This window comes from Homarus americanus, unplaced genomic scaffold (assembly GCF_018991925.1).
Source record: "Homarus americanus isolate GMGI-L3 unplaced genomic scaffold, GMGI_Hamer_2.0 scaffold32305, whole genome shotgun sequence".
NCBI lineage: Eukaryota > Metazoa > Arthropoda > Malacostraca > Decapoda > Nephropidae > Homarus > Homarus americanus.
In genome coordinates, this window is record NW_024710842.1 from 270,577 (window position 1) to 285,143 (window position 14,567).

At 41.0% G+C, this 14,567-nt stretch overlaps 1 protein-coding gene across 1 annotated transcript in view; it reads right to left on the minus strand.

Annotated features, from left to right (window-relative positions):
- The window catches only part of LOC121853080 (extensin-like), a 77,512-nt gene that overhangs the window by 10,291 nt on the left and 52,654 nt on the right, over positions 1-14,567 (minus strand). Inside the window, exons 4-5 of the mRNA XM_042347397.1 lie at positions 6,509-6,761; positions 5,985-6,248 (exon numbers count right to left, since the gene is read on the minus strand). Of these exons, the coding sequence (XP_042203331.1) occupies positions 5,985-6,248; positions 6,509-6,761 (517 nt within the window). The remainder of the gene's footprint in view (positions 1-5,984; positions 6,249-6,508; positions 6,762-14,567) is intronic.

Below are 14,567 nucleotides of genomic sequence, written 5' to 3' on the forward strand. Positions count from 1 at the left end.
AGAAATTGTAGTGTGCATGGCTCCCACTCAAGCTCCCATATGCGAATATTTCTTGCTCAAATTTTCTATATTTTTGACATAAATTATTGGTTAAATGTAATACATAAAAATAATATCTTTTGTTTTTGCGAAAATAAATTAATTTCTGTACTTACCTGTTGTTAGATGTTGGAATACTTGGTGATATTCCTTCCCCCATCCCAAGCTTTCCCCTCTTCCTCCGTGCCTCACAGTGCCGTATAAATCTAGTTTTAGTGGGAGTACGGGGGTTGCGCCCTTACGAGGGAGATGAGCAGTCACGAGGTAAGCCACGCGGCGATGGTTGAGATACTGTGCCACATGTGCATTTTTTTCTTTTAGCCACAACGACATGCCGGGCAATTCCTTTCGCACAAGGACTGCTTGTTGAAGTCCCAGGCGAACTACCACTTGCCCCAGAAGGACCAGAGTCACTAGGAGAGGTCTCAGATGGAACCACACCATCACCACGTAGTGCAATCTCCTTGTACTCCACCTTCGCAGCAGCACGAGGCATGGTTCAAAACTGTCACAACATTGTTATGAATAAATAAAATCACTGTGATGAACGAGAAATCAGTACAAACCACGAAAAAATGGTGGGAAATGTAGGCTTAGATTACTTTCTGTGTGCGCCAAAGAACCACAACGGGCAACTGGTGTGGTCACTCATGTAACCTTGGGGGCAGTCTACACCGACGTGCCAAATCTGCGCCTTGCGTATCTAGCATTCATACGCAAACATAAAAAATTTTATTGTAATTTTTAAGTTGAGGTTTTAATTTGCATATGGAAACCCTAAAGAGATAATTTATATCATACGCAAATTTGCAAACGAGAATCGCAACAGAGTAATACTCCACCCCTTTCCCCAGGCAGATAAGTTGGCGTCCTCTCTTTTGTGTAATTATGTGTGTGTGTGTGTGTGTGTGTGTGTGTGTGTGTGTGTGTGTGTGTGTGTGTGCGTGTGAAAAAGTGCCATTAATAAGAAATGAAAAATACAAAACAAAAGATCGGAACTTTCAAACAATAACTGATGCCTTATTGGTCTTGATGTTAATTATCTTTTATGTTTATATTATGACATAATATCTTCCCATTTGTCTTTTTTAGTTCCTTGATAACAACTTCTTTGAATCTACAAAGTTGTCTAATGTCATGCCGAAGCTCAGTTTTGTTGATTTTGTAGGTAATTAAAGAGCGTAAACATCAGGTGATACGGTAGACCCAATAGAGCCGCCTGGCATCATAATAGTTGGCCAGAACCTGCTCACCTCACCACGTCATGGCGGTTGTGTTGTGTCTAGTGACTCACATCAGTTAATAGTTGGTTGCATATTCTTAAGGTACGACTTTTTGGTTATCACATCTAAATATATAATCCTTCAAACATATACTGTACTCCTTTAAATACAAACCCATGCTTACAAACACATGTTTCCTCGCTATCAAGAACGGTAGCGAAAAAATACAATTGGTCGTATGTTAAGTATGTGTATATGCTGGCCCACGATCTCAAGATACATATATTAAATTAATGAATTTATTGTATGTTTGTCTAATAGTGTGTAATAAAATTTCAATAACCATGAGCTCGGTTTTCATAAGTGGCATTGGTAGAAATAAGCTAAAATCAAGTTAGATTATAAAGAACACTTTTCTTTTCTAATTCTGTAACTTGTAATTCAGTAATTCCATCTTCTGCCTCCCTTTTTAGGAAACAGCTTCCATACTTAATTTATTGTACCTGCATTTGTTTTTGTACTCGGAGAGCTTCCAGCTCCCTCACTGTCGACCATTGTCATCAGCACCGCGAATGTAACAGCCAATTAGCATACTAAATCCACTATCAATTAGGGACATAAAATTTTAGGAAAGTCGGAATGGTTTGACGTTCCGTTGACGAGGACGTTAATCTGACTATCATCTTGGAGGTAACTGCTGAACATTTATCTTGATGCATAATTAAAAAAACTGTGATTAATAATTTAATCTCAGTAATTCCTGTTGGTCTTTATTTAGCTTAACACATTAATTATTATTATTTACTAAATAAAGCTATTAACACTACATATGTCACAATATAACCCAATAAATTACGAAAAACAAGTGGAAATATCTAAGAGACCTCAGGACACCCTCCCTAAAACTCATCAAAGTCAGCGAATTAATATTCCCAATGATGAAAGTTAGGCTGGGTCGCCCAGCTCGATCATCCATTCACATTAGCATGATAAAGTTAAATCACTTGGAGCCAGTCCTCGACCCCCACCAAAACTTTCTCTGCCGGCAATAGCTCAGCTAATGCGGCTGCTGATCGACCTCATGATCGACCTTCATGAAAACTTTACCTTTTGCTGATACTTGAACAAATGTGAGCACTGATTGATTTGTACGAGCAAGAATGACCATTAAGTGGACTCAGATTGACTCTATAAAACCTTACTCCTCCTTGGGTAATAATGTAGCTCCTCCATTAAGACTTTACTATATCCCAGGGCAACAGTTCTCCAGTTTAACTAGTGTGGTTATTGATAACCTCCCCATCAACATCCTGTGGTGTAATATTTCTAGGCAATAACTCAACTGGAAATGTGAACAATACCCTCCGACAGCAGCTAAGCTGATGAGTGTAGCCTTATTGTTGAAAGTAATCGCTGTTGACAGGTTTCACGATTGGAATGATTCACTGTTGGCAGGAGTAACTGTTGGAAGGAATCATTGTTGGAAAGTTTCACTTTTGACAGGTCTCACTGTTGGTAAGTGTCACTGTTGAAAGATCTCACTGCTGGAAGGCTTTACTACTGAGAGTCTAACTGTCCGCAGGTGTTAGCTATTGTAACATCTCACTGGTGGAAAGTTTCTTTGTCGGTAGGACTCATTGCTGCAGGATACCACTGTTGGAAGGTTTCATTGCTAGATGGCTGAAAATGTTAACTGTTGAAGTTTTAACTATTTAATATTCTCACAACTAGGGCCTTATAGTTGAAATATTTTACTAATTAATGATACGAGAATTATTGTTATGATTGGAAGGGAACACTGGAAGGTAACAGTTTGGGTTAGTACCGCTGTTAGTAAGTATCACTGCTATGAGGTACAATTGTTGAAGAAATTTATTGTTTTGGAAGTTCTCATCATTGAGAATTACAAACCTGGCCCTTCTTCAACACATCTGTTACATACTTGGGTTTTCTACACCATCCCAGCTGCTGACATCTACACTATCATGTCTTAGTTACATAATAGGACCCTCCTTACCGCCCTGCTTAAAGACTAGGGCCCCCTCTACTGTCTAGGGTACAGGCCAGAGTTCTCACCATCCTAACTATAGCTTTCTTCAAGACCTCTCACCCAGGGGGCCCGTTTCTTTTATGAGTGACTGTACATATATATCCTCATCGCTCTAGATACGTTTCTTCAAGGCCCTGGGGGAGATCTGCAGCCCCCCCCTCCCAAGCCCCAAAAAAGTAAGAGGTGTCATTTGCACCGACTCAATCACAATGATGCACTCTTCTACTTGACTCCCTCCCCTGAGTACATCCTCTTCGCCTGACATCCACAGACCTAATTCTCTGCACAGTAATAAAGATCCCCCTCTCTTACGCTACCCACAGCCTTGACTTATGCGAATAATGCCCGGGGAATGGAGAGGGCGCAGCCAAAGCCTCATTAATGAGATGCTCAGCCACCAGCTGCTGGTTCTTAATTGTGTCTCAAGTCATTCCGGAGTTAAGTTTGGTAAGTAAAGATTGAGAGGACGTGGTGGTGGGGCCAGGGGTCTACAGACAATGGATGTGTGTTGGTGAGGATTAGGGAGAGAGAAGGAGGAACTGAAGGAGGGTGAAGAAAAGAGTGGGGCAGAAAAACAAAGAGAGATCGTCAGACTGAGAGAAAGAAGGAAAAACTTTGGTAGATATAGAACAGGCGAGGGATAAATAGAATGACAGATGGAGACAGATATAAGGATAAATAAGAAAGAGACAGAGAACGAGAGGAGAATATGTATATGTGTACGCATTGTACAGTTCCCAAACCAAATACCTGAATACTTGGCAATATTTTGTATCTACTTATGGGCTATATATTTCATTGATTGATACAGTATATAATAACGCTGTATCTTTATTATGTATCATGTCGGAACCATAAAATGAAAAAAAAATATAAAACAATGAGGAAAAAGAGTAATACGAGAAAATTCCAATAACCTCAACTAAGGAAGCACAAGACATTACAGGCCAGATACCGCCAAGTGTCCAGGGAATTGTATCCGCAATTGTATATGCCAAAGTGCATGTAAGTATGGGAGTGTCCATATAAATACATACAGTATATTATGTATGTACTGTATAATATTACAGTGAAGTTGTCTCCCACCTCACTAAGAATGATAACATCCTCACTGACCCGGCTTAATACTTTTGAGTTCACTTTTACCCCTAACAATCACTTCTCTACCCCCATCTTGATTTATCTACCACTTATCTTCGCCCCTGTCCCCTCACATCACCATCCCCACCTCATCTCCCTCACTCTCACTACCACTCCTTCTCACTACCACCCCCTCTCACCACAACCACCCCTCACCATCACTCCTATCCCCCTCTCATCACCACCTCCTCTCACCACCATTTCCATCCCCTCTCACCACCACCCCCTCTCACCACTACCCCTCTCTTATCCGACTTACCCACCATATGATGCTTCACTTCTCACCCCAAAATTAATTCTCACCACTTAAAGTTTTAATTCACAATAATACATTCAGGTCACCTACGACTTCCAAGATCACGAGAATTGTGGGGCAGGGATGGAAGGATAGATGAAGAAAATGGGAGAGGATAGACAGGATAGGATAAATGAGGATAATAGGCGAAAAATGTGAGGACTGAGGCAATGGGGAGAATAGGAGCAAATGGAATAATAGAAGCAAGGGGTAAGGGAAGGGTAAGAAGAGACGGCGATCAAAAGGGGAGGATAGAGACTAGGATGAGGAATTTCTGGAATCTACTTACGCGATCTTAAAGTCATTGTGATCACATGAGTGCCTATGGTAACAGAGGAGTGGTTGTGACAGTCTGGGAACTTTGTAAACAGGGGGGGGGGAGATATAATGGGGAAAGAAAAATACAGAATATAGGAAGGAAAATAATATAATAATAGTGATAACAGATATAAAGATAAGTGATAACATGGAACATAAAAATAAGAACAAAGGAATAATATGATAACAGGCAAGGGAAAGTGATAACAGGTGATCAAAACAAAGGAGAAAAGGTGGACATAGCTGTGATATTGAACGAAGGAAAATAAAAGCAAGTGAAAGATGAGTGACAGCAAAGGGGAAAGAAGTGAGAACAGACAAAGGAAAATGAGAACAGAGGGTAATTATAACAATAAGAGAAATAATATGATAACATGGGGAAGTAAAACGACAAATGAGAGGACGCCATGATAACAAACAAACTAGAAGGTGAATCAGGGAAGACGAATGATAACAGAGAAACAAATTATGATAACGAGCGGACGTGAGAGACAGCAAAGGAAACAATTATTACTATTAAGGAGGAGGTGATGCTAACAAGAGGAAGACAACAAGAGTATAACCATGATAACTAACAAAGGACAATGATAACAGAATGGAATATTATAACAACAAGGATAAAAAGTGCAAGCTAAAGGTAGGAAAATTATAACAGGGGGAATAATTATATAATGGGAGGAAAAAATGTAACGGAAAGAAAAGTTGAGTGGCTATGTAATAAAGTAACGAGTCAGAAGAATAAATAAGTTGCCCAGAGTTTTCGTAAGAGGAGCTAGAGTTTAATTATAAGGACTCAATAACTGCCTGTGTGTGTGTCTGTCTGTCTGTCTGTATCTTGAATTTTTCCATTTATATCAAAGTTATATCTAACTATATTTCTTCTTATCAGTTGTCTGAGGAGGGTTAATTATTTTTTTACCTTTGATCTTTCTTCTTATATGGAAGTCATTTTGTTCTGTAAAGGGCATTGTGTTCTGGTGAGTACATAGTGTTCTGTAGAGGACATTGTGTTCTGGTGAGGACATTGTGTTCTGGTGAGTACATTGTGTTCTGTAGAGGACATTGTGTTCTGGTGAGGACATTGTGTTCTGGTGAGTACATTGTGTTCTGTAGAGGACATTGTGTTCTGGTGAGTACATTGTGTTCTGTGGAGTGCATTGTGTACTGGTGAGTATATTGTATTCTGTGGAGGACATTGTGTTCTGGTGAGTACATTGTGTTCTGGTGAGTACATTGTGTTCTGGTGAGTACATTGTGTTCTGTGGAGTGCATTGTGTACTGGTGAGTATATTGTATTGTGTAGAGGACATTGTGTTCTGGTGAGTACATTGTGTTCTGGTGAGTACATTGTGTACTGGTGAGTATATTGTATTCTGTAGAGGACATTGTGTACTGGTGAGTATATTGTATTCTGTAGAGGGCATTGTGTTCTGGTGAGTATACTGTGTTCTGTAGAGGACATTGTGTTCTGTAAAGGGCATTGTGTTTTGTAGAGGGCATTGTGTTCTGTAGAGGACATTGTGTTCTGTAGAGGGCATTGTGTTTTGTAGAGGGCATTGTGTTCTGTAGAGGACATTGTGTTCTGTAGAGGGCATTGTGTTTTGTAGAGGGCATTGTGTTCTGTAGAGGACATTGTGTTCTGGTGAGTACATTGTTTTCTGGTGAGCACACTGTGTTGGGTAGAGGAAATTGTGTCCTGGAAAGGACAATATATTATAAATTTCCCTTCTTTTTATCCATCTTCTATCTTTCTTCCCATTTCTTTATTTTCTAGTCCTTCATCTTTGGGTTGCTTATTTCTTCATTACTTTTATTTGTCTTCTTATGATTTAGTCTTATTTTTGTGTAATATATATTTTGTTCTCCTTTATTCCTCATCGTCACTTCTCATTTTTTTTATAATTTATCCTTACATTTTCTTTGTGTTTTTGTTATAACTTTTTCAGATCTTTTTTATTTTATTCTTGTATGTCTTTCCTCAATATATGATTTCCTTTATTCATATATTATTAGTTTCTTATTCCGTCTAACTGATTTTCTAGTAATATGTTTTCATGATTTTCTTCTTCTCTTGGATCTCTTTCTATAACTAATTTTTCTCTTTCATCCTTTGCCTCTTTCTTTTCCCTCGTTCTTTCTCCTCTTCCCCGCCCTCTTCCTTCATCTTCTCGTGGTCTTCCTTTATTTCCTTCTTCAGGTTTTCCTCATCATCATCCTCCTTTTACTTTTGCTCCTCATCCTGCTCTTACTCCTTCATCTTTTCTTGTTGGTCTTCTTCCTTGACTGCCTCCTCCTCCTCCTCCTGCACTTGAACGAGGATGCGTTGTGAGAAGCGAGAAACATAAACAAGATTGATATTTTGGGGCGAGTTGTAGAGGGGAACATCACAGCATCGACGGAGGATAGTGAAAGACTATGTATGTATGTATGTATGTATGTATGTATGTATGTATGTATGTATGTATGTATGTATGTGTGTGTGTGTGTGTGTGTGTGTGTGTGTGTGTTAACCATGATTCCGGCCTACTGTGCACCATGCTAAGATCAATTTTGTCATAGTTATCAAAATTTCTACTTTATTCTTTATTTTCCTACTTTACTTCTTATTTCCTTAATTCATTGGTATTACATTCTGTTGTATTGTTTCTCCTTTTGCTTTTGTTCTTCGCATTAACTTTGTTTCTTGCTCTCCCTCTTTACCTGTCTCTCTCTCCTTTTCTCTATCTCTCCCCATACCATGCTTCTTCTCTTTATTCTCGGCTTTGTCCTGTAACCTAACCTAACCTAACCTAACCATTCCTGCGTTATTCTGTCCCTATGAAATTTCAGGTTCGATTCCCAGAATTAGTTTTCTGTTTGTTATATTTCTCATTAACATCACAGCTGGGCGGGATGCCATGATTATAATTGTTGTCAAAGTTGTCACAATTATATTTCTCGCGTCACTGAAATGCTAATTTTTATTATGATGCCATATAATAATTTAAATTTCGTTATATCGCTGTCGGTACTTGCATTAGTAGTTCATTCTGAATTCAACAGAGGCACAGATAATTACTTAAAGAAACTACACATATGTACGTTATAGATAGGTGAGCCGTAAGTTTACAAAGAAATAAATATATCGGTAAATTAATCAGTCAACTATATTTTGAGAAGCTGGGCCTCACTCTGTTTCAGGTTGAGTTTCAGGCGCTCCCGCTCTCCCAGCTAGGGATGCTGGACATACCGCTGCCTGGTTAGGGTTACAAGACCTCCCGCTCCCCCAGATCCTCCCCCTTTCCCAGTGTATGTGTCTGTATGAATAAGTGAGTTTTATTAATAAAGGGAAAATATAAAATACGAAATGGGCAGTATTAGGGTAGAGAGTGTGTAAGACTAGTGGTGGACGTGCTATACTGGAATACTGTATGTGTCCGAGGCTTCCCTAGTCCAGTCAAGCTGAGGAAACGAGGGCAGTTGAGTGGAGCGTCGGCCACACCAATTCATTGTGTACCGAAGGCTTAGTATACAGTGTGCTGTACTCACACTGCCCCTAACAAACTACCATGCTTGTGTAACCCAATTTCGCTTTCACACGACTTATTTTTTTAGGCCAAAATATCAAAGATCAAATACGTTGTTTAATTAGCTAATAGAAACTGGGATGACCGAGCGGAAAATTTGTTTGTGCAAGTTCGTTCAGTATATTTTAATATGCCACATGCGACAATGTGGTTTTTTTGAGGTTCAAAGTTCAGAGGTCATGTTCACTGGGTCAATAATTTATCAGGATTCTGGGCTGACAGAGCGAAAGAGATTAGTACGTTTATATCAGTAGAGTTTTATAGGACTCGATACGTGTTGTTTTGCTGGTCTAAAGGTCAAAGGCCATAATCACAGTCACTTTTTCTCCAACAAATGAACGGATAGAGCGAAAAAAAATATCTTAAATCTTTCATGAGGCTGACAGGTCAAAGTTGAAGCACACATGATCACACTGGCGGTGCCCTGCTATGACGCCTCACTTTAGCTCAGTACAGTTTAACTCATACGTTATAGCAGACCATAACCTGTTAAAACATGAACCCAAAAGTTAATGACATCCTTGTTTATAGCTAAATCATAACTTGATGATATCTGACTTTTTGATGGATTTCAAACAAAAGTCGAAATCATAGTAATTATGCATTATGTATTAATCCACAGGCTGACATCATAAGCATTCATATGGCCAACTTGACACCAGTCACCACATTCATGTCCTTTCTGACATCCTTGTCTTTCAGTCAGCCAACTTACATCATCAGCTTTCAACCAATTTCTGTATACCTCTGACGTCACCTGAGCAATAATTAAGTATAATTAATTTGTTCTAGTTCAATATTTACACTGTTGGACACACGCTTTAGCCGCGTGAAGGGTTTTGATGAAGCCTCACCGTGAAGTAATTGATCGTGACTGTTATAGCCAAATGGATTTATGATAGGAAATAAATAGACTGGTCCACATGTTTCAGGAAGAGTGATGATATATATATATATATATATATATATATATATATATATATATATATATATATATATATATATATATATATATATATATATATATATATGATATATATATATATATATACTGTATATATATATATAATGATATATATATATATATATATATATATATATATATATATATATATATATATATATATATATATATATATATATATATATATATATATATATATATATATATATATATATATATATATATATATATTTATATATGTAAAGATATTTGCGTAAAACATATTCACGTACAAACACAAAACAAACAAACAAACACACACACACACACACACACACACACACACACACACACACACACACACACGCTATGCGGCGTTTTGGACAATGGATAACCCGGTATCCCTGGACTGAAGTGATCACGGTAGACGATGTGCAGAAAAAGTGGGATAATTACCTGGACACTATCACCAAAGCCTACCACCACTTCTTTACAACCAAAACACTGAGGATCCACCCCGATGATGTCCCGTGGATTACGCCCCGCATAAAAAGACTTATTGAGCAGCGCAACAAGGCATACTACACCAACAACCGAATGTACAAAAGTCTAAGTAACCAGGTCATCAGGGAAATCAAATCGGCCAAGAAGACTTATTATCCCAGGAAAGTGCTCGGCCTCAAGGAGGTCGGCATCGGTCAGTGGTACTCCAAGGTAAAAGATCTCTGTGGTCTCAACCGTCAGTCTCCCACAATTCCTTTCATCTCACATTTACCTAGTGAGGAGGCAGCTGAGATAATTAATAACCATTTTGCTACCATATGTCATACCTTACCCAGTCTTAACCTCACTCTCCTCCCAGCTTACTTACCTTCCCCCTCCCCCCCTCCCAGTGTTCAACCATATGAAATCGCCAACAAACTCCTGAAATTTAAATCCAAACGCTCCACGACCCCAATTGACCTCCCAATCAATATATACAAGGAGTTTGCAGTTGAACTTGCCACCCCCCTCTGTTCTATTATTAATGCATCCCTCAGACAAAGCAAATGCCCTAATGAATGGAAAACCGCATTTGTCACCCCCATCCCCAAGGTCACCACCCCACAGTCCCCTAACGACCTCAGGCCAGTTGCCATTACCCCCATACCCAGTCTACTTTGTGAGGACTTTGTTTTTGAGTGGGCATTTGCCAGTATCTATCAGTCAATTGATCCACAGCAATTTGGCAATATGAGGACCTCCTCTATATCACACTGCTTGGTGAGCTTTCTGGATTTTCTGCACAAAAACTTGCAGAAATGTAAGACATCACTGGCCGTTGCCCTTGTGGACTTCAGGAAGGCCTTTGACCTTGTTGATCACTGGACTGTTATCAACAAGGCTAGTGCACTAGGGCTGCCCATCAACCTGGTCTCATGGCTCACTGATTTCTTGAGTGGAAGTCGCCAGGCAGTGAGGTATCAGGGCTTGGTCTCTACATTCCAACACCTCACCTGCGGTGTTCCCCAGGGAACCAAGATGGGACCACTGTGTTTCCTCATCCTGATCAACGACGCTCTATCGAACACTCCTCACAGGTGGATGACTGCAATGTAGGGGTTTCAGTGGGCAACACCGCAACAGACTACTCATCGCTACAAGGTACCCTGGACAGGCTACAGGCATGGACTACGGAGAACAAGGTCACCATCAACCACACCAAAACCGTAGTCATGCACATCAATACCGCCACCACTCCAGTGCAAGCTCCAGCAGTCACAGTGGGTGCCCATCCTCTCCAGCTGGTGCAGTCTGCCAAACTCCTGGGTGCAACTAAAGACAACAAACTTGACTGGAAGGCCCATGTAAATATCACTGTCAAGGCAGCCTCGTACCCTCTCTACATGCTATGGCGACTTAGGTCACTTGGGACACCCACGCCAGAGCCGTGGACCATCAACAACGCCTTTATTCTCCCCAAACAAACATATGCGTCACCAGCCTGGTCGTCTTCTCTCAACTACAACCAACAACGTCAGCTAGAGAAGGTACAGAAAAGGGCCTGCAGAATCATGCTCAGCGCAGAATACTCCGGCTACACCAACGCTCTCTCCACCCTGGAAATGCCATCCCTCAGTGACCTCCACCACCAAGCACTGGAAAGGTTTGGCAGTGGACTACTGCACCACCCTCGTCATCGCCACCTCCTGCCACCTGCAGCCCCCCACCCAACTCGCGCAGTCCGCCAATGCAACAAAATACAGCCCATAGGAGCCCACACCGATATATATAAGAACAGCACCATCCCATCTATTGTTGTATAATAAGCAACTCCTGATTTATGTACTGTACAGCCCTGTAAATGTATTCAATGCATATTATATCATTATGTCTAAATCAAATGTAAGTCTGTATATTTTCAGCCACCGGCTGCAACTCTATTGATAAACCGTTTATTATTATTATTATTATTACACACACACACACACACACACACCAGCCCATAATCCTTAAATCAGCTACGACCAATTGCAATCACCCCAATACCCAGCCTTATCTGTGAAAGTTTTGTGTTTGACTGGGCATATGCTGATAATGCAGGAACCGTAGACCCTCAGCAATTTTGTAATATGAAAACTTCCTCCACCACTCACTGTCTTGTCAGCTTTCTCGACTACATATACCGCCATCTCGAGAAACGAAAAACGTCTGTAGCTGTCGCCTTCATTGACATCAGTAAAGCATTCGACCTAGTCAACCACAATTTAATCCTCAACAAAGCTATTGACCTCGGGTTTCGAAGAAGTCTTATATCATGGCTTACACTTCCTCAGTGACCGACGCCAAGCTGTACGCTTCCGAGGGGCTGTCTCCACCTTTCAGTCACTCACCTGTGGCGCCCCCGAAGGCACCAAGATGGGCTCACTATACTTCCTGATGCTTATCAATGATGCCCTAAGAGAAACCCCTGCTCCCGACTATACCACCCTTCAGGATTTATTGAACAGTCTCCAAAACTGGGCCACCAACAACCACATCACCATCAACCATACCAAGACCATGGTTATGCACATCAACCTCTCCTCCGACGTTGTCCCACCCCCTTCCATTTCTTTAGGTCCCAACACACTCCAGGTTGTAGATTCCACTAAGCTCCTCGGCGTCTCCATAGAAAACAAACTAAATTGGAAACCACACGTCAGTGAAGTTGTCAAATCCTTTAGTTTCCGTCTCCACCTCCTCCGCCGACTCAAGTTCCTCAGAGTTCCTCCATCCTCATTGTTTACTCAACATAATTACTTCCCAAGTTCACCTATGCCTCCCCTACTTGGTCTTCCTCCCTAAATGCCACACAACTTAAACACCTAGAAAAAGTGCATAAGAGGGCATGCAAGATTATTCTCTCCCCTTCCTATTCCACATATCAAGAAGTGCTCAACACACTGACCCTCTCGGCTCTCACTGAACATTACCACGACCTCATCTGCAAATTTGGTGAGAAGCTTCTGCACCATCCTCGACACCGACTCCTTCTACCACCTGAGATCCCTCGCCCGAGAATTGCTGTTCGACACCACAACCGCATCCAGCCCATACGAGCACGAACTGATCGCTATAAGAACAGCCCAGTCCCAGCCATTGTAAAAATTATCAAAAACTTGTAATAAACCAGTGTATTTACTCCCAGTAAATCCTACTTTTTGCACTGTCATTATGTTGAAATGCCCTGTAGTTTGAGCTTTTCCCCACCTGGTTATTATACTGTATATCTTATTTGTATCACTTATGTTACTTGTATATTATTTGTAAATCGAAACCCATTCCCCAATTATGAAACTGTATATTTTCATTCTTCCAGCTGCTATGCTCTCTTAATGAACCGTTAATTGTTATTATTATTTTTACTATTATTTACACACACACACACACACACACTACTACTACTACTACTACTACTAATTTTTTTTTTTTTTTAAACTTGGCCTCCAGCCTCCCCCAATAGCCACACCTTCGCCACCATTTATTTACCTTAATATTAAATATCCTAATACATAAGAAGCTATCCTATCTGTGTTAAATTAGTTGAGCCGCAGATCTATGCGGCATTCAGTGACTGTAGCCTCATAGTCAACATCTGCAGCAGTTGTCGGAGTAGGGGCAGAAGCTCTCGTTCCCCTGAGGCAGAGCAAAGCCGACCGAAGGAGAGAGAAGGACAGTCGACATCTCATCCAGGCTGTAACATAACTTCTGGGCTGCTGCTTCTGTTCGGAGATCAACTCCGCGAGTCTGGCGTAGAAACATCTTGCACTTGGGCCCATCCCACCAGAGGTTGTGAACACTAGAGGAGTGAAGCTGCTTTGATCAACATTTTGAATTCTCTCCCCATATGCCCTTCTCTTGTCGTTCTCGTTCCTCCTATGTGCAGCATCGAGAGCTAGGTTACGGTGACAAGCGGCCATGGGATCAAAAATCCTGATGTCGAAGAAAGCTCGCTGTTCCCGCGTCCAGAATCCTCGAGCACTGACGTCCACACGGGCTTCGTTAGATGTGTTTGAAGTCCTGTGTTGGAAGATCTCGCCATCCAGTGGAAGGAGGGTCGGTTCTACCATGACGTCCCGGCAGATTTCCTTCAACATATTTGCTGTGAGATCCCTTACCTCGTCATGCCTCATGCATATGAAGCCCCCCTTCTTGCAGACCATGGCGTGATCGCCATCATAGGAAGAGCCACACACGCATTGGGAGGGCAAACCATCTACTGGCCAACTGTACCTTAGAGCAATGGCATCTGTAAATTCTTGTTTGTTAAGGCTGAAACCATTTGTCCTTATCGGTAATGTAGTTAACCAGTTCGAGGCGCGCACCTCCTGCGCTATAGCTACTTTTTTTGTCAGATTTTCTGGAACCTGCAGCAATAGTTGCTGCAACATGTCATTTTGGCTGTGCTGCCGATCTGTTGTAATGGACCTACGGATCTTATTTACTTCGCTGGTGTCCACTTCCCCTGTTG